At 29.6% G+C, this 24,787-nt stretch overlaps 1 protein-coding gene across 1 annotated transcript in view; it reads right to left on the reverse strand.

Moving 5' to 3' along the window:
• Positions 1 to 24,787, reverse strand: part of LOC107455866 (uncharacterized) — a 266,276-nt gene that overhangs the window by 21,068 nt on the left and 220,421 nt on the right. The window contains exon 6 of the mRNA XM_016073588.5: positions 15,852 to 15,997. Coding sequence (XP_015929074.1) covers positions 15,852 to 15,997 — 146 coding nt within the window. The remainder of the gene's footprint in view (positions 1 to 15,851; positions 15,998 to 24,787) is intronic.

Genomic DNA, 24,787 nt, shown 5'->3' on the forward strand with positions numbered 1-24,787 from the left:
CTATTCGATTGATTTCGCTCAAAATTTGGATTTTGATATGTAAAAATACATTCTTTGAACGGATGTAGAAATTGTAAACCATACAGTTAAATTTTTTTCCGAATAGTATTATATAAAATAAAAAAATAAACAAATACTAAAAGTTATTTTGTACATGGAACTATCTTTGGAATACCGAATTTAATAAAAAAATAAGGTTCCTAAACCAGTGGTCGGAAGTATCGCACTACAGGCTCTAAAATTACTGTTCTAAAATTACTGTAGTCGTTACATCTTTTCGCAGTTAACACGTTGAGCACCGCGTCAGCCATTGGTGGCTGACACTGGACTTTCCATTTAGGCCGCGTCAGCCACCGGTGGCTTGGCTGACACTGAAACTGCATTTAGGCCGCGTCAACCACCAGTTGCTGGCACTGAAATTACATTTAGGCTGCGTCAACCACCGGTGGCTGACGCTGATCTTTCACATAGACCGCGAAAAACAGCTGGTTGAAAGCGTATAACATGATATACAACTATAAAATTCACACTCTTTTATGGAATTGCAGAAAATTTATTCAAAATTTACTTAATTATTGTGATTCTTGGTTTAATAAATTCAATTTAGTAGATTTTTATCTACCACTATTTCTAAACAATTCGTAGGCTTAAATAATTCACCTCTTTTTTCACATATGTCACGCTATGCCTTTTAAAGACTAGCAAAATCTGTCTAATATTTGCAAATTTAGTGCGTTGTGGCCTGACGGGCAATTAACGTGGCGTTCAACGTGTTAACTGGAATTGCTTATTTAGAATCACGTATAACTAATATTTAAATTAGCCATTTGCGAAAAATAGATAATTAATCACTTTGGCCACATTTTCATATGCAAATATACACTCGGGAAACATTGATATTATTACAAAGGTTTTTTCGATGCACTTAATTTCTTTGACGAAGTAAAAAAGCATTAAATAATTAAAAAATTGCAAGTATTTGATAACCTCTCCTTTTCTAATTAAATATTCGCTGACGAGTTAAATGAAGTATTTCGAAATAAAAATATTTTGGAAAAGCAAATTCGTCCACGTAAACATGAATAAATATTTCTTAAATACCCACTTACATTTAATGTAAGTTTGTCTCATCAAAGTATCCAGACAGTTTTTACAATTCCAAAGTATTTTGCTAAGCACATTTAAAAAAAAAAGTAGTTGTAGTAACCTCCCGTGGCAGAATCGCAGCGACACGGCGGCATTGTCGCAGGACGTTACCGAGTTCTTGCAAAAAGATTTTTCTTTTCATTTCCACAGAAATTTATACGTAATATTTGAATTATGTATTTAGATAAGCACTTTTTGACGATCTCAATTTACGACGATAGTATCGTAAATCGATGTAATGCTTCTATTGTATTTTCGGCAATTATTGATATTGATTTTCACGTGGATTTTAAATATCCGGATATATTTCAAACAGTATGGAAAACTCGAATTGTGCATTTGAGTATTTAATTTTCGAGGCAATAATTCTATCAAATTTTGGGCAGTTCATTCTATTGATTTCTCCGTAGTTTTTAAATCCGATATTTTTATGCTATATTACAACGTGATCTCAAAACGAAACACGCATTTGAGGAGCCCGATTTGAGTGATTTCATCGTCGATATTTTTTTCGGCAATTTCTACTGCGGATTTCATGATTTTTAATTATATTTTTTATTGTGATAATTATTTACAAATTGCGAAGAGGGAAACAATTTGTGCGTCTCCCCCAAAAATTTCGATAATCACCCATAATATTAGAATAAAAAAATTATTACATGTTTTATTTTTAAAAAAAATCTATACATTTTTTTGTTATCACAGCGCTTTTGTTATTTTAAATTTGTAACTTATATGTTTGTTATTATTAAAAATATGTTGTAGAAATATATTATTGATAGAGTTTTGTCGCAGAGAACCCGAAAAAATTCTGCCACAGGGTAGTAAACTACAAAAATAATGTAGTTTTTCCGAACATTGGTCTTAACTTGGACCGCTCGCCTGACAAAATTATTTGAAATAAATGTCTCAGATTGCCGCCACCCCTTATAGTTTGAGAGTCAGTAATCCAAATCTGTCTAAAAAGTGCTATGTTTATTCAGAAAAAGTACGTTTTTAATTCTAATTTTGTAACTTAAACTATCGTATCGTACTAATTAATCAGCATATTTGAGATCACATCGTTAAACCATTAAGATTGGGCCCAGTCATTGAATCAAATATTATTTAGTGTGGTCCGTTTATTTATTTATTTTTCTTGTGAACTTTTCAAGGTGTAATTTCAAATTGCCAAATTTCACCATTTATTATGACAAGTCATAACTTCCTATACCACGAAATAGAATGAAAAATTAAAAAAATCGATAAATAACTACAAATCAAAAATCATTTATTTTCTGATAATATAAATTAATCATTACCGATAAATTTTTGATCTTTGATTACTGATCAATTTTTTATTATCAATCGATTTTAATAATAACCGATCAATTTTTGATCATTGGATCAGAAGTTATTTAGTGTAATCCGTTTGTTTAATTTTTTGTGAACTTTTCATAGTGTTATTTCAAATTGCCAAATTTCACCATTCATTATGACAGATCATAATGTCCTATACCTCAAAATAGAATGAGAAATTTATAACATAGACATAATATCAACTCAATTTTAAAAGCAACCTGACATGATGTCCTTCACCTCCGGCATACAAATGTTTGAAAGCAAGGAAATAAAAAAATCGATAAGTAACTACCAATCAAAAACCAACTTATTTTCTTACAATATTAATATCTCTCCAAATCTGCTTTCTATGTAATTGCATGGGCATTATAATATTTAAAATTTTAAATCAAGTACTTTGCTTTGAAAAAGAAAAGTAACAATTGTAAACGAAACTTTTCTTCATTTTGTTCCATAATTAAATTATAGCAGCAATCGAAGGAAAAAAAAAACATTCTTTCCTACGGCTATTACTCCCAAGTTACCAGAGAAGTTACTCGGCAGGACGTAAGTATCTTGAACATTTGGTCTAACCGATCAATTGTAGATTTCTTTTCAAGATGTCATCAACAAAGGTTTCTTTGTGACATAATTGAAGCAAATGTCATAAAAATACTTGTAGCAAGTATCGAAAGAGGGAATGATTTATTTTTGACAACTTGTGATTCTTTTATGTTGATGGTATGTTTGTCTATAAAAGTTCATCGGAATCTGCTGTGCGATGTGATGTCATTTTCTCTAAATTCATTTTGACTTTTCATTATAAAATTTATATAAAATACACAGCTTTGAGTATTCATAACTTTAACTAACGGTTTTATTTTAAAGATGCTGCATTTTAAATTTTTTATAGTTATTTAGAATAAATGAAAATGGCTCGTAAAGTTTCATTCATACCTGCCAACTTTTATTCATTTTGAGGATGATTTTCCCCAGTGGTAGCAAAATGGAATTTAAATTACAATTTCAGGCAGAAACATACACAGTATTTTGAACTAGCTTATACGGATTATCTAAACAGTATTACATATTAATATAAATGATTATTTTTTTCAAAAATAGTGGTGGATCAAAAAGGTTATAAATTAAGTTTATAAATGCAAGGAAGCATACATTTTACTACCACTTTAAATACAGAAATAAAATTTTATGCCAAATGCGTAAAAGTTGGCAGGCATGGTTTCATTATTTCTTACCCGTAAGATTAGCAGGGTTCCCACGGTCCTTGAGAATTTTAAAAAGTGGTAATAAAAAATAAAAAAATTTTGACATTTTTATTTCTGTGTAGCCACCACTAAAAATTGTTTTCAAAAAAAAATATATATGCACGAAAATTTCTGCACTTTACGATAAAAAAGTATATTAAAATAAAAAAGTATATTGTAGCTCCACCCTAAATTTGCTACCACTTTTTAAATTTTTCAAGGACCGCGGGAACCCTGATTAGGGATAGTAAGTGGCAAAAATAAATCATAAAAGAAAACTGCTTTATAAAAGAAAACACGTTCACGCCGGGAAAAGTGAAAATACAGGTACGGGAAAAGAGAAAATACTGGTAGAAGAACTATTTCAATATTAGATAATATTCGGGAGGAGTTAATCTATTCTGAACAATAACAATTCACTGTAAGGAAATTTCTTACGGCGAAGAAGCAATTCAATATAAAAATTTCATCCGTTAAAGGCAATTGCAAAGCAAGCTGAAAGAGAAATTTTTTTAACTGCGCTATGTTTGAATTACTTTCAGCTGGTTGATAAACCAGCTATCATGATTAAACTTAAATTTTTCGAACCCACAAGGAGTTCATGTCTTCAATGTATTTATAGGAAATTGTGATTAAAACGATGTGGTATTAAAAGTATTGCGTGAAAAGCTTTTTTGTAAATTTGCATAGGTGCAACTTCTACGCGTTTATTTAGGTTGCGAAATGAGACATAAAAACTTCAATTTTTTTTAAAATAAAAATTGCAATTTTTTTTGACGTTTTGGAATTTCTGACTCGAAAAATATAGGGAGTAGACGAAATATGGCAAATATGGTCACCATAGTTTAATTAGGACTGGGATCAAAAATTTGGACCCCTTAGTGTTAATTTTACTTTTTGTGTATTTCACTATATCTCGGGACAACAATAACAATTCACTGTAAGGAAATTTATCACGGCCAAGTAGTAATTAAATATAAAAATTGCATCCGTTAAAATCAATTGGTAGTTATGGATTTTTATTATTCCCGGAAAAAAACTAAAAAATGAAATTTATTGTTATCAGTTTTTACTCCGGTGCGCTGCCAAGATGAGAAAATCTAGCGTGACCCACCGGTGGGTCACCCCGGCGTGAACGTGTTAATTTCAGTGTAATAATATCTTTTTAATTCCATCAAACCAGCGAATCACAATTTTTATCATTTATTTCTTTCATTTGTATATGTTCTGATAATTCTAGAATATTTTTAATTTCATTTACGGCTGCGTTAAAAATATTTTTATAAATTCATAAAGCACTTCACGCTACTTGTTTACATTGTTAATTACTGATTTTAGTGACTTCTTCTAAAAATTGCACCCTTCAACTCGGAAGGAACATTATAGCAAAAACTTCAGTAACTAAAGAGTGGCTGGGTGGCGCAGTTGGTTTGCCGACGGCCTTCTGAGCACAAGGCTGCGGGTTCGATCCCCGGCCCAGACACCGGATTTTTGGGATGCAGAAAATTCCTCAGCGGCCATGTAGTATGATCATGCGGCATGTAAAAGATCTCTGGAGTGCCTTATTGGCTCTTGGCATTTCCGGCAAAATTAAATTCCTAGTGCACTTTAGCATCCAAATAGAGTCTCGGTGCTGCCATCTAGTGCCTCAGAAACTAGACGTCCAAATTAACATGACCAACGGTATCTCACCCATTGTGGTGGTCCTGAAAGAGTGGATACCACCTTTGGAGAACGCACTAGGTCTGCTCATCGGCAAGACCGATTGTGTAGCTCATTGGAAATGAAGAAAAATTTTTGTAAAAAAAAAAAAAAACAGTAACCTAAGTTTCTTTATTTCTTATTCGTCAGGTTACAAGAGATCAAGAATCAGAATTTTGATCCTTTACTTCAAACTCTAGTTTATATCTAAGAATTCTAGTATATTTTTCATTTTACTTATAGATGCATTTAAAAGTGTTTTTTTTTTTTTTTTTTTTTTTTTTTTTTTTTTTTTTTTTTTTTTTTTTTTTAGAATCCAACACTTTGCGCCACTTTTTTTCTTTGTTATCTAGTGATTTTGACGACTTTTTTTCTAAAAATTGCTAATTTCAACACAAATTATCGCATTATAGCTAAAACTAGAAATAACGCATTATAGCTAATTCGAGCCTCCTTCCACCACGCTACGCACAACGTTTGGTTCGTAATACCATTCGGCCAATAAGGTCCTTTCTTGTAGAGTGCTTTATTTGCGTCGCACTAGAGCTGCTGAATAGGCTATTGGCGACGGTCTTGGAAACGTCCCAAGGAGTGTCCACAGACATGCCATCACAATTTATGAAGCCGTTTTCTCAATATAGATATAGATCTGAAGGGGAAGAAGATTTTCTACATATCCCTGAACCCATAATACTGCTTAGAGTCCAACCAAAACTTTCACTTGTAAGAAATTTCATAAATGATTATGTTTGATAAAACCAAGAAAAACAAGACGTAGTCACGAATAATTTAATTTTTTTGAAAGAAGAAGTAATAAGGAACAATTTTTTTAACAAGATTTTTCGGCACAATATGCTACTTCAGCTAAAATCCTGGAATCGGTTAATTAGGTTAAGGTTATGCAAAGGAAATCGTCATAAATTTGAGATCTCAGTGGAGAAATAATTGAAACTGGAATGAGCTACAAGGCTTTTAACAGAAGATTTCATTAATCCTTTTGCGAATTACTTTCTTTTAAAACAATTTTGTATGGATTTTTATGATTCTGAATTATTGTCTCAACTTCGCTTTATCATAATAAAAAATTTATGAAAACCCCATTTTCGTTGCATTAACCTTTTGCCTACGGCTGGTGCAACATGTGGACCGCACGTGATGGTATAACATTGAACACCATAAGCAAAGGTTAATTTAATCCTTTGCTTACGGCTGGTGCAACATGTGGACCGTACATGATTGTACAACATGGAACACCGTAAGCAACCCGTTTAATTTTTTGCTTGCGATGCTTAGTATAATGAAGCTATTCTGTTTCACTTACTGTACCAGCCGTAGGCAAAAGGTTGAAGCTACTAACTCAAAGCCAAATAAGCCAATGACACTTATTGTTTTCCAGCATTTGCATAACATTTTATAACTATAACAACTATGACTAGGTATGAATTGCACAGATAGTAATGATTTGATCTACCTATATAAAAGTTTTAAACTGCCAAATTTGGCGCCAGAATAAATTGTCATAAACTTTTGGCCGACGATAGCAACCTTTCCCGAACAGGGTGGATATGATAACTTTGGCGACTAATTCATTAAAGCAAGAAACATTATAATACAAGTATCATAGCCTCCGACTACAGCGGAATTTCCGCAATTTAAGAATAAAATTTAAAGTTTAAAAAAAAGGTAATATATTAATATTCTAACAAATTCTAATTTAAAGAATAATTTCTACCATTTCTTCAAAATAACACTAGGATACGCATACAAAACACTTTACAATTAAGAATAGCAGAGCTTAAATAAATCATCCTAAGAAACTTAAGTAGTGAGATATTATTTGATTAGAAACTTAATTCGCTTAAAAAAATACATTTAGAAGCAGCAGTCGACGTGTTTTAAGCTCTCGAAAGCAGGCGCCAGTTATCGAGATTTTTGAGACGTAATTGGGAAGAAACAAAAGTAATTTGAAATCACTTTTGTTTCTTCTCATTCACGTTTGGCAAAGTTTGAAAATGGGTTCCTGCGTTTTGAACTCTTGAAACATGTCGATTGTAAATTCCAATTTATATATTTTTGAAGCGAATATAATTTTTAATCTAGTATTAACCCTTTCTCGCCGACTGTCACAAATACGTGCTAGCATAAAACCGTATCAATCAGGGTAAAAAGATAAAACTGGTAATCAAAGTATTTCTTTAGCAGTTTATTTGTGGGCGGAGTTATAATTGTTTGATTTATTTAATTCACCATAACTTTGTTCAGAATAAAACTATTTAGTTATACTTTGAATTAACATTGATTATATATATGATTAAACTAACAATAATTAAAGTAAAATCAAAATAAGTCAGTCAAATTAGCAGCGACAACATTTAAGTTACCGTTTTTGAATTAATTATAACTTGATTCTGATGTTGTACGAATGCTTTTCTGAATCACCTGTCCCCAAGGGGTTAAAACTTATTTTACCGGCTTTTCCGTTTCTCTTGCAAGCTTCGTTTAAGCCCATATTTCCCACCTCTTTCACCATATGGTTATTTTTATTACAAAACGCAATGCAGCAGGAAAACTGATGAAATCAAGAAACTTTGAAACACTGAACTTTTAAAATTTTTGAATTTGCATATAAAGGATATATCACAGCACATATAACTATCATGCTTTCCTAAATATATGCTTGTACTTTTAAATTTAAATTTTTATTAAGTTATGCAAATTGATATAATCGAAAAAAAAATACTTTATTAAAATATGGGACAAGTAATTGCACTATTCAATAACAAAATCAGGTCATCATTGTAAGCTTTAATTAAAAGTGAAAAAAAAAATAGTTTCTTTCAAACAGCAGAATATAATTTATTCCTATAATTTCAGCTTTATATTTTCTAATTCATCGGAAATGTTTAAAGTACAAGTTTATCTTTTGATTTCGTTTTTAATTAGTAATTTTAACAAACATTTAAAAATTTTAGAATGAAAGTATTTACTTGTATAAGAAAAATATAATATGCGCGTCCTTTTTATTTAAACTTTAAATAGAATAATATTTTCTTTTAATGACATTATTCGTGATTAAAAGTTAATTTTTCCTAAGAGATTTCATCTTTAATTTTTTTTAAATCCTGAATAAATTGAAAAGATTTCTCTAAAGGAGAAATGAATTATCGATAAACAATAAGACAATTAATTTTTCTATTACGACAATAGCTACAAAAATTAAGTTCTTACGTTGAGCCACGTTCTCTAAAGTTGAAGTTAAGGAATAAAATAAAGTAATACCGATGCCCAATCTACAATTGGATTTAATAAAAGAAATTTCAAGTGTTCAGTAACTAGTTGTGTCAATAGGGACTGAAACAACAAATTTGTCAAAAGAAAAAGAACTCTCTCTAAGAAGAATTTTTAGTAGAAATGAATTAAAAATAAATACAAACATGTATAAAAAGTAAATTTCGAAAACTCGTCTCTACTATATAAAGCGCTTTAATAAAGTGTTGCTCTGTTTTAGTGCAAATGAAATTGGCGTTGCTTGTAATTTATTTTATATGATAACTAGCATAAGAAACTAGCATAAAATATGATAACTAGCATTTTTTTCTAAAATTAAACATGTTCAGAATGGCAACTGCTCCGGAGACGCCAAAATATTTAAAAGAAAAAAAAAACGGTAAATAACTTCAAAGTAAATTTTGCATATATTTGACTATTTTTGCTTGCATTTTAAAAGGTATAGCATGACATAAGTACTATAAAGTGGGGAATTATATGAGACTACGAATAATTTAGAAATAGTGGTGAATTAAAATCTATTAAATTGATTTTATTAAACCATGAATCACAATTGATAGATTACCACTTTAAAATATAGATTTGCTGTCCGGAGCAAGTTGGCATCTCTGCATCTTGTTATAAACTATTATTAAAAACACAGTTCAATCAAATTGATTATTCCATTAAGCCTAATTATAAGTATTGTAGAAAGGTGAAAATGCATTTTTTTAAAAAAATAAATAAAGAAGGATGGTATATATGTTATGTTTAAAGGAAAGGATGGTATGTTTAAAGGAGAAATATATTTCTTTCCTTTTCCTAGCACTCTAGCGTAGAGAAGCCAGTATGTTTATATTTCGGTTATTAATGTTCTTACTATTTATACTGTTAATAATTATATTATTAATAATATAAATAATATGGATGATTATCCGCATAAAGCTAAGCACATGTGGCTCTATGGAGTTAAAATTCGCCGTAAAACTTCTTGGTTATTACTTACCATTGATTGTTGCGCATAAGCTTGAAAAAGCGCCCCCTGTCCAAAATATTACGTGCTCTTTCTATTTAACTTTCAATAAAACGAATAACAAATGTATTTGAAAAGCCTCACAAACATACTATGATGCTACCTAAAAAACAACAACCGAAAATATTTTACACAATTATAGCTGAATAAGGGATAACACTCATGGCAACCGACACTTTATTTATGTTGTGATATTAATTTTCTTAAAGTTATTTTCGGCTCATGATCTGTTAGAATTCATAAATAAATTACGGAAAACTTTTATGAATGGTAAAATTTCTCGAAAACTTGATAAGAAAATCACAATAATGAAACTTCTTAGAATATCTATCCTGTTATATCATCACCTTGTAAACATAACATGAGGGATATACCGGAAGTTTTCGAAGTTACTTCCGGCCTTAGGAGGTTTGTTATTGTTTACATTCAGTCAACTAGCCATTCTTAAAATTATATATTCACGGCACTTTTTTTTAAATATATACGGGCATGTTGTTGATAACCTCAAAAAAAATTGAAGTAGAAAAATAAATTTTATTTGAAATAAAACAGACTTTTCATTTTTCACCTTATTTCAATTGAAATTTTTCAGACTTTATTAAGTTACTTTATATCGAAATTCAATGTCATAGTAATAACTAAAGTCTATTAAATGGAAGTGAAATCAGTCCAGAAACTGAACGTTCTTTCAAACTTTATTTTTGCTTCATAAAAACTTGCCCGTAACAGATTATAGGTCTTTTCCCGTGCCATTGAATTCAGCAGCACCGACGACATTTCTCTTGTTTTTGTTGTTAATCTCGGATATCTTTTTGAATCCTAAATCTGCTTGGGTGCAGGTTGAATAAATAACTAAAACTAAAATAAAAAAATTTATAAACTAAAATAAAAAGATTTATAGTCTTAAAATTGATAAAATGGTAACTATTGTCAGCAAAGCAGTGAAAATTCACCTGGTTTAGCAACTATCGAAATGCTATAAAGACCCATGCGTACCATTAATATTTATATCTGTTTGAGTCATTGAAATATCTTGGTTACAGAAAACTGTTTGAGAAAACTATCCACTTTTTATTCCAAAAATTAACTTACCACAGGACTGTGTTTCCGACCAATGCTTGCTATGCAATTCTCAATCCTCATGATGCGCCCTGTCTATCCGTAAAATTCGTGCCAATATTTATGGGATACCCTTTATCTACGTGAACTGTGAGTTTACGACTACCATTTTTCAACTCCGTATCCTTGTAATATTGATCCTAATCCAGAAGAAAAGGGAACTCCTGGATCAGATCCCCCTGAGGTATTGATTTGTTATGGGAACTTTTTGATGAATTATTTTTTAATTTTTTTCTATAACCATAGTTGAACAATACACCCAATTCTTTGAGTTTACGACTAATAATATTCAACTACCAATACAAAGACTCAAGCCCCTCATAGTTTTGAACTCAATCCAGAAGACGAGGGAACTTCTGGATCAAGTATTGAGAGAAATTTGCAATCCTGGAGGACTTTTTGATTCAACTAACCCTCATTTGCGTCACATGGAGGGGGAAAACCACTAAAATTTCCCACGGTCAACCTGACGGCAAGGGGCCTCTAACCCATGATCCGTCTACCACTGAGGATATTTTACGTCAACAATGTGATCGGTGCAAACTAGATGCGGAATTCGTATCGACCAGCCATTGATGGGATTCGAGCCCGGCTCACATCATTCGAAGGCGAACGCTCCATCCTCTGAGCCATCACGGCTCAACTTATTTCAAATTAAAAATTATATAGTTATACTTTTAACAAACATGGATTGGATGTGTCAGATTTAAAGTGAAAGCAAAAATAAGCCTGTCAAAAATCACTCGTCCCAGAAAGGTTAAGCTCAATCGAAAATGAAAGGCAAAAAAAATTAATGAGACAGATAGTTGATAAATCAGAAAGGGTTTCAGAATACACACTTTAGAAGAAAAAATAAAATTTATTAATTTCCACCAATTTTTGCACCTAATATTTTTGACTATGCAAGTTAAATTTTGCTTCCTATGTGCTTTTAAATCTAAATCAAACTAAACCTAGAGTATGTCGATAAAAGTAATAATTTAAAATTCAGAGTGATTTAGTGTAAAAGGAGTGCAAATTTTAATTTTGATATTTTTTTCCAAACAATCACAGCTTGTAAACTATTAAATCTATTGACGTATTTTCGCATAAATGGTAAGTGGGCAATATCATGATCATACAATAATCACTAATATTATATAATGGTTTGTAACACAGGGGATTTCTTATCATTATTATTTTCCGTTGAATAATATTGTTGAATGGATCTTAGATATCTTTACATCGCTGATTTCAGATCTACAATTGATTACTCTCTACAAGTTACAATTTTTATGCAATTTCATAATACTTTCGTCATCAGGATTTTTTAAATTCACTCGAGAAAAATGTAAGTGTTCCTCCACATTTCTGCATTTCTGATGCGTAGGGCGGGGTAGGAGGAAAACAATAATACATTTAAGATTACAATGCGATACGTTGATACGTTTAGTTATGTATGTATATATATATATATATATATATATATATATATATATATATATATATATATATATATATATATATATATATATATATATATATATATATATATATATATATATATATATATATATATATATATATATATATATATATATATATATATATATATATATATATATATATATTTATACATCGGAATTCATACTCGCGTGATTTTAAAAATCAAATATCGAGATTCGTATTTACGCGATTCAAATAACTAAACGAAATATCGCATCAATATTTTTACCAAAAATGTTGATAACATTCTGTAAATAAATCCTTCCCACATTTTTTTTGCTCAAATTTCAGGCATTTTTTCAATTATTTAAAAAGTATTTTCGCGCATAACTCATCTCTTTGGAGCAACATTTTTAAAAAAGTTAAAACGAATTTCGCCAAATTTTCAAACGAATTTCCCAAATTGAGGTGGCGACAAAAGAGTTGAAACTAGTTGCAGGAGTTAATTAATGCGTGAAGAAAATTTTTTAATTGTGATTTTGTGTTCGCAGAATTTTTTTTAATATTAGTCTGACATATTAAGTCTGACTACAGAGAGAGCCAAACAAAAGCGAATTTGATATTAATACTGCTAAGTATCACTATCACAAATCTGTTACTTTATCTTGATTAGATAAAAGACATGTAGAAAGAATATTTCATTCCTACAATGTTTTCAGAGAAAGTAAACTGTCTTTGTTACTTTTTGGTGTTGACAATTCTTAAGAATCCTTCAATAAATGCTTGTATTAAAGTAACTTTAAGCCGCAATAAATGCAAAACAATTCAACAATTTTATGCATCTATGTTTAAATAACTGCATGTAAAAAAAAGAAAACTTAAGTGTGTAAATTAAATAAAACACCAGACAATTTCTTAGTCAAACTGTCTCCAGACTTTAATGTAAACATTGATTTTACTGACCTTAATTCATGTTTTCAATTAATTTAAAGATTCTGTCTTTGTTGGTTTTAAACTATCCTTTGTTCATTTAATATAAACCCTAAGGCGGAAATGCTCATATTTTAGTTAACATAGATTATATTTAATTATTTTTAACTATTTTGAACAATACAAACCATTTTAGAATAATTGAAATTATAAATATTGTAATTCTTTACTTACAACTTTTATTTTTAATGGAAATCTTTTATTTTGATAGGATTAAATATTTGCTTTCATTTGAAAAAATGTTTGCTGATTATTAAAATTAATATTTGGATATCAATTTTGTAGCATTTTTATGATTCTTCACATATTATTTAAATATGTTTATCATAACTTTTTTTTGTACGACATCTTTTTCATTTTAATTTCATTGATTTAGCATTAAACTTTGAAAATATTTCCTCAAGATTAAACTATGTTAGAAACTTTCTAAATCATAATTAAATAATTTAAATTGTAATAATTAATAAAACTTATAACAATATAAAATATATTTGACAAATAAAACAATATATATTGTAGTTTTAATTTGCTTTTATAAGACTTTGTGCATATTTCATTTAAAATTTGTTTTTTTTTCTCCTTTCAACCTGTTTTAGGTTTTAATAGATGAAATGCACATCTTATTGAATAAGTGAATTTAGTGTTTTTGGTATCATTTAATTATTATGTTCCACTGTTATCGAAATGGTTAGAATTATTTTTTTAAAAAATTCTTTATATACCTATTGAATAGCTTGACTTTAAAAATTTAAAATAAATTACTCAAATTTGCATTAAACCCTTGTCCTCAATTTTAGAAATATTTATTTTCTAATTTTAAAACTTTTAAAAATACTTCCTTTATGTTCAATCTTGTATTGAGTTAAGGAAATACATTTTTTAAAGATGCTTTATTAAATTTATTTTAATTAAAGGAGAAAATAGTCAACTCATCAAATAATTATAAATTTATCCATGAATTAAATCGAAGTTATAATTTTATTTAATTGAAAAGTGGCAAGTCTATGAAGAAGATGTTTTTTTTAAAAAAAATAAAATCGTGATTTTGAAAAAATTATGCTATGATAAAAGCTTTTGATCATTTTAAACTAGATCAAAATGTGCATAATTGAAATTATTACAGATTGTAGACACACTGATTAATCACATAATCGCATTTATTTTAAATCCCAGCATTTTTCATTTAAGTATAATTGAAAAAAAAGGATGAAAATACTTTGAAACGATAGTAAAATAATGGAATCACTTCCATACTAAATCTAAGTAAACAATTCTTCTTTCACCAGAAAATATTTCGGAAAATTTTACATGGAAAACTGCTAGCATAAAATTTGAAAGATCATGCCTTTTTTTTATAATAATTTATTTATTTTATAACTGTTATTATATTAATAAGCTATAATTTTTATATAATATTCAGTTCATTTGATATTATATTGTATACAGTGGAGTGGAAAATAAGTTTACAGGAATAAATAATAATATATTAAAACACCAAATTAACTACCACTAGAACAAAGTTGTATAAAAAGTTTTGAAAGTTGGCACCCCCTGAAAAAGTCCACTGACCTTTTTTATTCTTGTTTATATTATTTATATGTAGTCGTGGACAAATTCTTTTAATTATAATTTATCAAAATATCAGTAGTTACCTGCGCTTCCACTACAAAAAATATTTTCTAAAACTACGGAAATTCCACAATTGTTGCAGGGTACAAACATAGCCTCCTATAACCATGGGTGAAAGCCCTTATATAGCAAGACGGAAAAGAGAAAAACCTGGTACGTAAAACATTTCATTCCAGCATTTTTTTCGAAAAAAATTAAATATCTGTAACTATAAAGATTTCTTTTATAATTCTGGCATATATATAAATCTGCTTCTCTTCCAAGATAAAGTAGATATTGTTGAAAAATTTAAAAAAAGAATAAGTAAACTCCTCCCCAAAACTAGCTATAACTGAAATGGTTTTACTACCAGCCTTTCCTCTTTTCCGTCTCGCTTTCACCCCTGCCTATAACTGAAAACCACCACACGATTTTTTATAGGTAGTCCGATCAGACCACTGCAAACGATATCCACTTTCCGAACGAGTCATTTAATACAAAATTTAGTTAAAATAAGAAAGTGGTAGCAAATATATGACTGAAAATTTGTTTTATTTATGAATATTATTGGTTAGCCTTATTCACTTGTCAACCACTACAGATTCAATTCTCAAATATATATGATAAATTTCTCTCAATTACTTTTATGAAAGGTTTTGGGTTCATGCGCACAACTGGTTCACTTTCTGCGCGGACTACTTGTAAAAGACCGTGTGGAGGCTTTTTGATGTAGGGGGTGATGGGTATTTACTATAAGGCAAGTTTGTAAAAAAATCTTTCGTAATTGTAGTGGTTGCTTTCATTTTTTTAACAGCTGAAAGAGCTTCGAGTGCAAAGGGTTAATAACTATTTAGCTCAAAGGAAAATACAATACAACTTTTGTGGTAACACCATGATTACAACATAGGAAAAAATTAAATTAGTGAATATAGTAAGTTAATTACAAATATTATGAAAGGAATAAAAAATTTTCTTACTTCCTTATCGTTTATAAACCATTTAAGAAGAGCATTACTCCTAGCTGGAGCGGATGTGCAATTAACATCTACTAAGTCTCCAATTTCATACCTTGGACTGGTACCTTCAATTTTTGGGCCATCTTGTCCAGGACCTAGATAAGGAACTGTTAAAATGAAGATTTAATATTAGTTACTAATATTTGAAATTAAAAATAACTTTTACATAACACTAAGAACTAGAATATGATTATTGATTTCTAAATATTAAGGTACTTTCTAATTTCAAATTATCCATTTATATCTATTTTAGAACAAAACATTTTATAATATTTAATGATATTTAGATCTAAAAGAGTAAATTTTGAGCAGATTTTGTTATATCAAGTTTTAAAAATTTCTAAATCACGAAGAATATTTCTACATAATCAAGTGTAACAACTAGATACCTAAAATAAAGTGCAAATTTACGCAATATACTGTTCTGAAATATATAATTTTTTATTGAGTTTAATGGGACTGTTTTATATTTTCTCTTTTTACTTTGCAATATCAACCAAATTTAAGTTAAAAAGTTTTGATTTATAAGTAAGTTTGTGACAGAAAACAAGCTAAATTTTTGAACGTTTGTTTGTTCCGTATAAAATAGAATAGTTTAATAAACTCCGAAATGGCGACTAAAAATCTTATCCAATTTACTGATTGTCCGAAATGAACCACAATTTAAAAATTTAATTACAAAAATGGAAGGAGTGGGAAAGTTATGGTTCTCTGCGTTCTGCTTAGTAAACAAGAGTTTTTTCATATATTTTCAATATAAGTAGCAAATTTCGCCATATTGTTCGCTTTTGACAAGAAAAAAACATAAAACTATGCTTTCCGCTACACGTACGACAATTAGATAAGGGAAATACACTCAGATTTTGTCACGTTTTTTCCGTAAACAATGGGGTCTTCCTTGAACGTTGTTTAATTGTTTTCCTCTGATAACAGTGCTCTCTGCTGGAAATGTTAATAATCTACTTTAAAACTTTGAATAATGATTTAGACAACTGTGTTTTAACAATTTGAACTCCTTGACTATGGTAATTTTCAGGTAATAGCTACACTCTATCAATTCAAGAATTTAATTACAAAAATGGACGAAGTCGGAAAATTATGGTTTTCTGCTTTCTGTTTAGCAGTTTCTTTGGCTAAGTTTTAAAAATAAACTGCGGAATTCGTCAACTTATTTGCTCCTGATAAGAAAGTAAATAATGTTCTCTGCAGCATGTACGACCATTATATGAAGTATGTGCACTCAGACTTTGCCACGTTTTTTCCATAAACAATGTTGTTTTCTTTTAACATTGTTTTCCTCAGATAATAGTGCTCTATGTTGTAAATTTTTGTAATCTACTTCAAAACTTAGGATAATGTTTCGAACAATTTTGTTTAAACAATTTAAACGTCTAGACGGTGTTTGGTAATTTACATGAAACGGCTACGCTCTGCACATAAAAATCTTCATAACGTTATGATTTAATAACTACCTAAGTTTATAAACTTTGCGAAAAAAATATGAAACTTAGAAGAAAATCACACATTTTTTATATAAGTCCTTTAACTGTTCATTAAAAAATTACAGTGTACAATTTGCTAAAAATAAATACTAGTAATACATGACATTAAAAAAAAACAACGAAAAGTGTCATACACTCAGCTATATCTTAATGATGATGACAAAAATATAATAGATACATTTCAAGCATTACTGTATTGCAAGCAAATAATCGAGCAGTATGACTGAAAATGTAAATGAAAGGTAAAAGGTTAGTTAGGTCACTAAATCTGAATTAAAAAGAACAATCTACAGAGTTAAAGTGCAACATATGAATAATATAATAATAAGTTTGATTTCGTATAGTTCGAACAATTTGTGGGGAAAAAAATACATACCTCTGTATTATAAAAATTGAAGAAATTTTTTCAATAAATTGCACATATTTAATGGAGAAACATGCATGATAAGAAATTTAAACTCACCTTTAACGCTATCTTTCTCGAGTAGAGAGTAAAATATCATTTTAAATAAAAAAAAATTAAACCTACCTTTAGTTCTTTTAATTTGTGTTGAAATGTTGACTGTTTTAATATAAGTTCATGCTTATGCACATGACTATTACATGAAGTATATAATTGAATTGTGTACATGAAATAGTACATGAATATTTCTTTAATGATTCGCTTGAAATAGTTAATTGACTAAAAGATAAATATTGTATATAATTATTTTTATTATTTTCTTGATTAGTCAATCGGAAATATTCTTGGTACATTTGAATTTTCACTGAGATAAATTGATTATTGTTTAATTTTTATTTTGCACAATTGTTCTATTTTCATGTTACTCCGGATAAATATAGTTGCCGTGCGTTTTATAAAACTTGATGGGATATATTGGAACTTAAAGATATAATAAATATTCTCATATATATTCTAATATGATCGGAATAAATATTCTATATACTATCGGAAATATTCTTGTTGCCTTTAAATTTGCACTACGATAAATTGATTATTGTTTAATTTTAATATTGCACAATTGTTCAATTTTCATGATACTCCAGATAAGTATAATTGCTGTGAGTTTTATAAAAATTGATGGGATATATTGGAATTTAAAGATATAAGTTACTGCCTGATCACAGTTGCTTCTACCTGGAAAAAAATCAATAAGTGGTAGCTAAGGTTACACATCGCTACTTAAAATAGTTTTGAAATTTCCTCTCACTTGAAAATTTACATGAAATCATACATCTGCAAACGCTTGATATCACCTTTTATTAAGAATTTTCCCGATGGTCGCCTCCATTGTGTTTTCTTCATTTTTAGAAAAAAAATCTATTAAATTAAGGAAAATGGCTTAAAGGGGATAGGTAACTAGCCTCCCATTGAGGTGAACCATTATCGAATCTCAGAGATACGAATTTCACACCCATCTCACCGACCACATTACTAACGTAAAATATCCTCAAATGGTAAATGGTTCATATGGTAGAATCCCCTTGCCGTCAGGCTAACCGAGGGACCTTTTTGTGGTTTACCTCTCCTTATAACGCAATTTCGGGTTAGTTCCCTCAGAAAGTCCTCCACGAAGCCAGACTTCTCCCAATACCTGATCCAAGAGTTCCCATGGTCTTCTGGATTGGGTTCAAAATTACAAGGCTACGAAATTGAGCATTGGGTCTGCTATTCAACGACGGTTATAAAATAAAATATAAAATGCCACACATCATCATAGCGAAGAACTCTTAAATGTCACAGAAAGCGTATTGCATTATTAACACATTTTACGCTTCTACCATACATATTAAATGTTACGGAATTCCAATAAGTGTTTGCATAGTTAAAGCAATGGTTGCTCTAATTTGTTGAATCAAATGTTATATCGCTACCACTATAATGAGTTTCAATTGGAAGGTGTTGAGGATGGCAGGTATGCTCAGAGCATAACTGTCATATCTGTGGATTGTCCGTAGTATTTCATTTTTATATTTAGAGTGATAATGAATTGTATAAATTTCTTTTTGATTCTTGTATTTATAAATTTAATTTAATATGATTTTGTCTACAATTAAATGCAAATAAATCATTCTCATATATAAAAGCAAGTTATAGAAATGAAAATAAGTGTAAGCCATAGCAATTGTGAAAAGTTAATTTTATCTGGAATTGCATTTTAATTAATCTTTCACTACAACTTGGAAAACAGTTCCCCGGAAGTAATAAAAGTTGACGGGTTTGGAATAGTGATATTTTAGAAATGTTTAATTCTTTTTGTCCAACCTGTCAAATAGAAGTTTTCAGAAGTTTTGCGAAAAATTATTTACCAAAGTTCATCTTTTTTCAGATCATGACAACCCAGGCCCTGAAAATTTTTAAAAGTAAAACACGATATTTGGTAAACTATGAAAATTCAAATGGAATATATATAACTGAATTAAAAGCTAAAAAGAAGCAAATGTAAACTTTAAACTAATTAACTTAGCACAAGATATAAAGGCATATATATGAGAAGGTTAGAAAAAAAAATACAAGACATTTTATTCTGTTTGGTACAAGTGCTGAGATCATCTTGAAAAAAGCTCAGCCACTGAATAAAATATCTTTATTTTTTCCGTTAATCAATATTAAAAACATCTCAAATTGAATAATATACCATGAAATGCTTCTATTAGTCTATGCCTATACCAAGTTATTTTCGCACTTTATTGTTAGCACCAATGAGAACATTTGAATAAGTATAAAAATAAAGAAATAGAATCTTCTGTCATATCGGTAAACAATGAATAAATTAGAGGATTTAAATACTCAAATTTTGCATACTGAGAGAAAAATTTATTTTTACATTCAATTGGAATTTTGTAGAATAATAAGACTTGCTGTTAAAAAGAACAGTATTTTATACAAAATATCTACATTGCTGATGAAATCTCCGTAAATACTTCAAATTTTATTTTGATCGAACTTCTTTATACATCTTACAAGGTGTTCACTTTCACTTTGCATTGATTCACTTTTGCAAATATTTTTAAAGTTTGTAGCTTCCAATTCATTCAAATTGAAAATGGTGTAATGTTTCCTTTTTATTCACAAATCATTCAAACAGATTTTCTTTATCTCAATAAAGCATAAAAAAAAAACAATTTTTTACTTGGAATTTCTGATAATCTCTAAATATCAGTGAACATTTATTCTAAGCTGAAAATGGTGTTGGTTTCTAAGGGTCTGTACATTTTTCCCGACATTCGATTACCCAACTCCGTTCCTCTGATAACTTATTTTCTCAATAGTTACGATAGGTAAACAGATCATTTTCCCGACAGATACGTTTGCCAGACAGCTTGTTTTCAGAACAGGTACGTTTGCTAGACACGTTTGTTTGCCTGACGACTCATAAATTTGACAGTGCATTTACCCGACAAAAAATTACGAAAACCCTAATTGATTGAGAGATATAATTGATTGAATTAATAATTAATTTCTGAAAAATACTACGTTCCTTAGAACAACCCTCCAATACAGCCACCTTCTCATTTAAACGACTGATTCAATAAGTATAGTTTTGATTCGACAGACGCAATGTTATCTTAACGCCTATTAGGACTGTCGCAATTAAACTTTTTTTTAAAAATATAACTAGTAACATTTCGCAATTTGATTCAGCAAGTCATTTTTATCTTGCCTCCCATTAAATGTGAATTATCCTGAAATCTTTTTGAAAGAAGGAAAAACTATGCGTCCTTCAGATTCTTATTCCAAGTGATCCTATTATAGTCTATTTTGACTATAGTACAATAGTATAATTAAAATTTAAAAAAAAACAACGTGAATAAAATACATATAAAAGTACATAAATTGACAGACTATAGTTTCAGTTCTATTTAAAGTAGAACCTTCATTGTTGTCTAAACGCCAAATAGAGATAGAAACAAACACGTGTTAACTGGTTTTACCAATAGGAACAAAGGAACTTTACACGTGTTTCTACTTCTCTACCTTCATATGACGTTTAGACACTAAGGAAGGTTCTTGTTTATAGAACTGAAACTATAGTATGACAATTTATGTACGTTCATTTGTGATTTATTGACGTTGTTTTTTGTTTTAGTCTGCGCATACCAATACAAAGCATAACCAATCCTTTTACTTGAAACATAATAATTGATATAAGTCTTAAAAACAATAGCAAGCAATATTATATATACGATAACGAAAAATAACCAAACTATTCTAATTTTAGTTATGTGACTGTCTTTTGGGACCGTCAGGAAAGTAAATTTTCGGGCAAATGTACACATCAAAATTAAATTACCAGCCAAATGTACATGTCGAGAAAACGTACATGTCGGGCATATGAGCTGTCGGGAAAATGACTGGATCTATTTTCAAGAAATCACTCAAACAATTTTTTTTATCTCAATGAAACATAAAAATAAAGTACCTATTTTTTATTTATATTTAAGATAATTTTTAAATTTTAATGAAGCGAATTAATTTCATTACTTTTAAAGTAATATAAAATATTTATCTTAAAATCACGCCAAAAATCGTTTACTGCATATTCAGTACGGAAAATAATTAATTATATTACAGAAAGAATCTTTTTCCTATCATGAACATAATGTAGTCGTTTTTGTGGCAGTATTTTTCCCTCCCTACTATTTCGGTCACAGGTTAAACATAAGTTTAAGATGGAATTAACCTACTCCGATAATTAACCCTTTGACGGTTATGAACGAGTTCAGCTCGCAATCGAATCGTGCCTCATAATGCGCGCAAACAAGTTCCGCTCGGGAGCAACATTTCTACCATAATGGTTAGTAACGAGCACTACTCGGGTAGTGAAATTTTTCCCCAATGCGCGCTGACGACCTGAGCTCGTTCGCCATAATTATTCTGCATTGACTGTGTTTAAAACGAAAAGTACGTAAAAACTGTTATTTATGTACTACGAATACTTTAATTTTTAAACGCGTGAGGCGAGCTATCTACCGCATCCAGAAAAGCCAACTTACTCCGCTATGTAAAATAGTATTTCCTAGTGATAGCGAAAGTCAAGTTACTTTCAGTTTAGTATTTTTCCTTTTAAGTAATTTTTTCACCACTAAATATCAACAACTATAAGTATCATATAAAATGCAACGTTAAAGCAACAGTCTACTGGTTACTCTATTAAAAAGTAGGCGTAACTGTCCATCTCCAACGAAATTATAACAATTCCAGAAAGCGGAGCAGTTGGCATCGCCAGAGAAGGGTGACATTTTCGGTAGAACAGCAGTGAAAAATAGCTGCCACTTTCGACTACTGTTTGCTCGTAATACTGCGCGAATTAATGAAACGAAAACTGCTGATTTCCCTGACCGTCAAAGGGTTAACTAACTGTTAACGACATATATGGGGTATAATATATGCATATTACTATAAATTATGTATTTGAGTATTATTATGTGTGCATTATTATATATTATATTGTAATATTCAATAAAATTATGTATGTATATTATATAGTCAGGGATAACACGTACGATAACGAAAAATACAAAATCACTATACTCATTTCCCTTATGCGCCCAAAGTTGCCAACTGATCTATACACGACGTAATAATTTTTAAAAAAACTACAATATAAAGATTTTCGGTTAGTTCTGCCAACTTTTTAAAAGTCTCAACACGACAAAACAGCAATAAAGCAACGTATTTCAAAAGATTTTGAATTATTTACAAGTCTTGGTGAGTAAAAACAATAGAAATCGAATTTACTAAACCAAGGATCTTACATTAAAACACTAATACTGGAAAATATTCATTCGCTGTCCGGAGCAAGTTGGCGACTCTGCATGCCTGCCCTGTCAAAAAAACGTACCAGCCTGGCAAAATATTGAATCTGGTTTCAGGAAATCACTCAAGCAAATTTTTATCTTAATAAAATATAAAATAAACTACCTATTTTTCATTTATATTTGAAATAATTTGTAAACATTAATGAAATGAATTAAATTCACTACTTTAAAAATAATAATAAATATTTATCTTAAAATCACGCCAAAAATCGTTTACTGCATATTCAGTTCGCAAAATAATTCATTATATCACAGAAAGAATCTTTTTCCTGCCAAGAATATTATGTTGTCTTTTTGTGGCAGTATTTTCCCCTCCCCACCACCTCGGTCGCAGGTTTAACATAAGTTTAAGAAGAAATTAACCTACTCCGATAATTAACTAGCAGCTAACGGCACGCAAGGTTGTCAACGTTGACAACCCTGACAACTGTTTTGACTGAGTAAAATACCATAATTAGCACGGTTTGCAGAGCAAGGTGAAAGAAGTTTTCGTTGCATTGTCAGTGGAGCAACAACACACGGTGATTAATGTGTTGTCAATATTTCGCATGTTTTTTTCTTTCGAAAACTTAATCAGTGAGGTTTTTTTTCTTTTTCTTTTAGGCAATCAGTTAATGAAGAAAGGCGTTTAAATTACTCAATGAGTATTATGGTGGAAAACAAAATGTGGTAAATACCGATGAATGATGTTATTTAAGAGAAAGAATCTCTTCCGCGTTAACGAAGAAATCAATTAAAGTGGTTACAAATGGAGTGGTGATTAAAGTAAATTCCATTGCGTTCGATTGGGATATGGTCTTTTGGTAAATATTTAGGTAAGAGAGATTTAAAAAAAAAAATAAATATAAAGGATTTTTATTCATATTATTTTGAAGTTAATTATTTATCATGTCTTAGTTTCTGTGATGAAAGCCATTAGCGTATAAGAGGGCAGGCAATATTTGCCTCAAGGTTTTTAGTTTAACACTAAATTTTAAGAGCTTTTGTTCATTGCTAGTTTATTGTCATTCGGTTTAATAAATATTTAACATGCTTGCTATAGGTATTTTAGGAAAAGAAATATTAAATAATGAAAAAATGCGATCTAATCTCACTCTTTCCTGCGTGTGAGCAACTTATCATAGCTGCGAATTCTTCCAATTTTTATTTATTTATTATTATTTTTAAAATTTTTGTTAAACTTAGGGATAATTAACCCCTTGGGAACGGGTGATTCAGAAAAGCATTCGTACAAAATCAGAATCAAGTTGTAATTAAATAAAAAACGGTAACTTAAATGTAGTCGTTGCTAATTTGACAGACTTACTTTGCTTTTACTTTAATTATTGTTAGTTTAATCATTGATATAATCAATGTTAATTCAAAGTGTAACTAAATAGTTTTGTTTTGAGCAAAGTAATGGTAAATTAAATAAATCAAACAATTTTAACTCCGCCCACAAATAAATTGCTAAAGAAGTACTTTGATTACCAGTTTTATATTTTTGCCCTGATTGATACGGTTTTATGCTGGCACGTATTTGTGACAGTCGGCACGAAAGGATTAAGGTTGTGCTTTTTTAATAAATTATTT

The sequence above is a fragment of the Parasteatoda tepidariorum genome, chromosome 12 (assembly GCF_982258835.1).
Source record: "Parasteatoda tepidariorum strain Cologne lab strain chromosome 12, Ptep-v5.0, whole genome shotgun sequence".
NCBI classification, from domain to species: domain Eukaryota; kingdom Metazoa; phylum Arthropoda; class Arachnida; order Araneae; family Theridiidae; genus Parasteatoda; species Parasteatoda tepidariorum.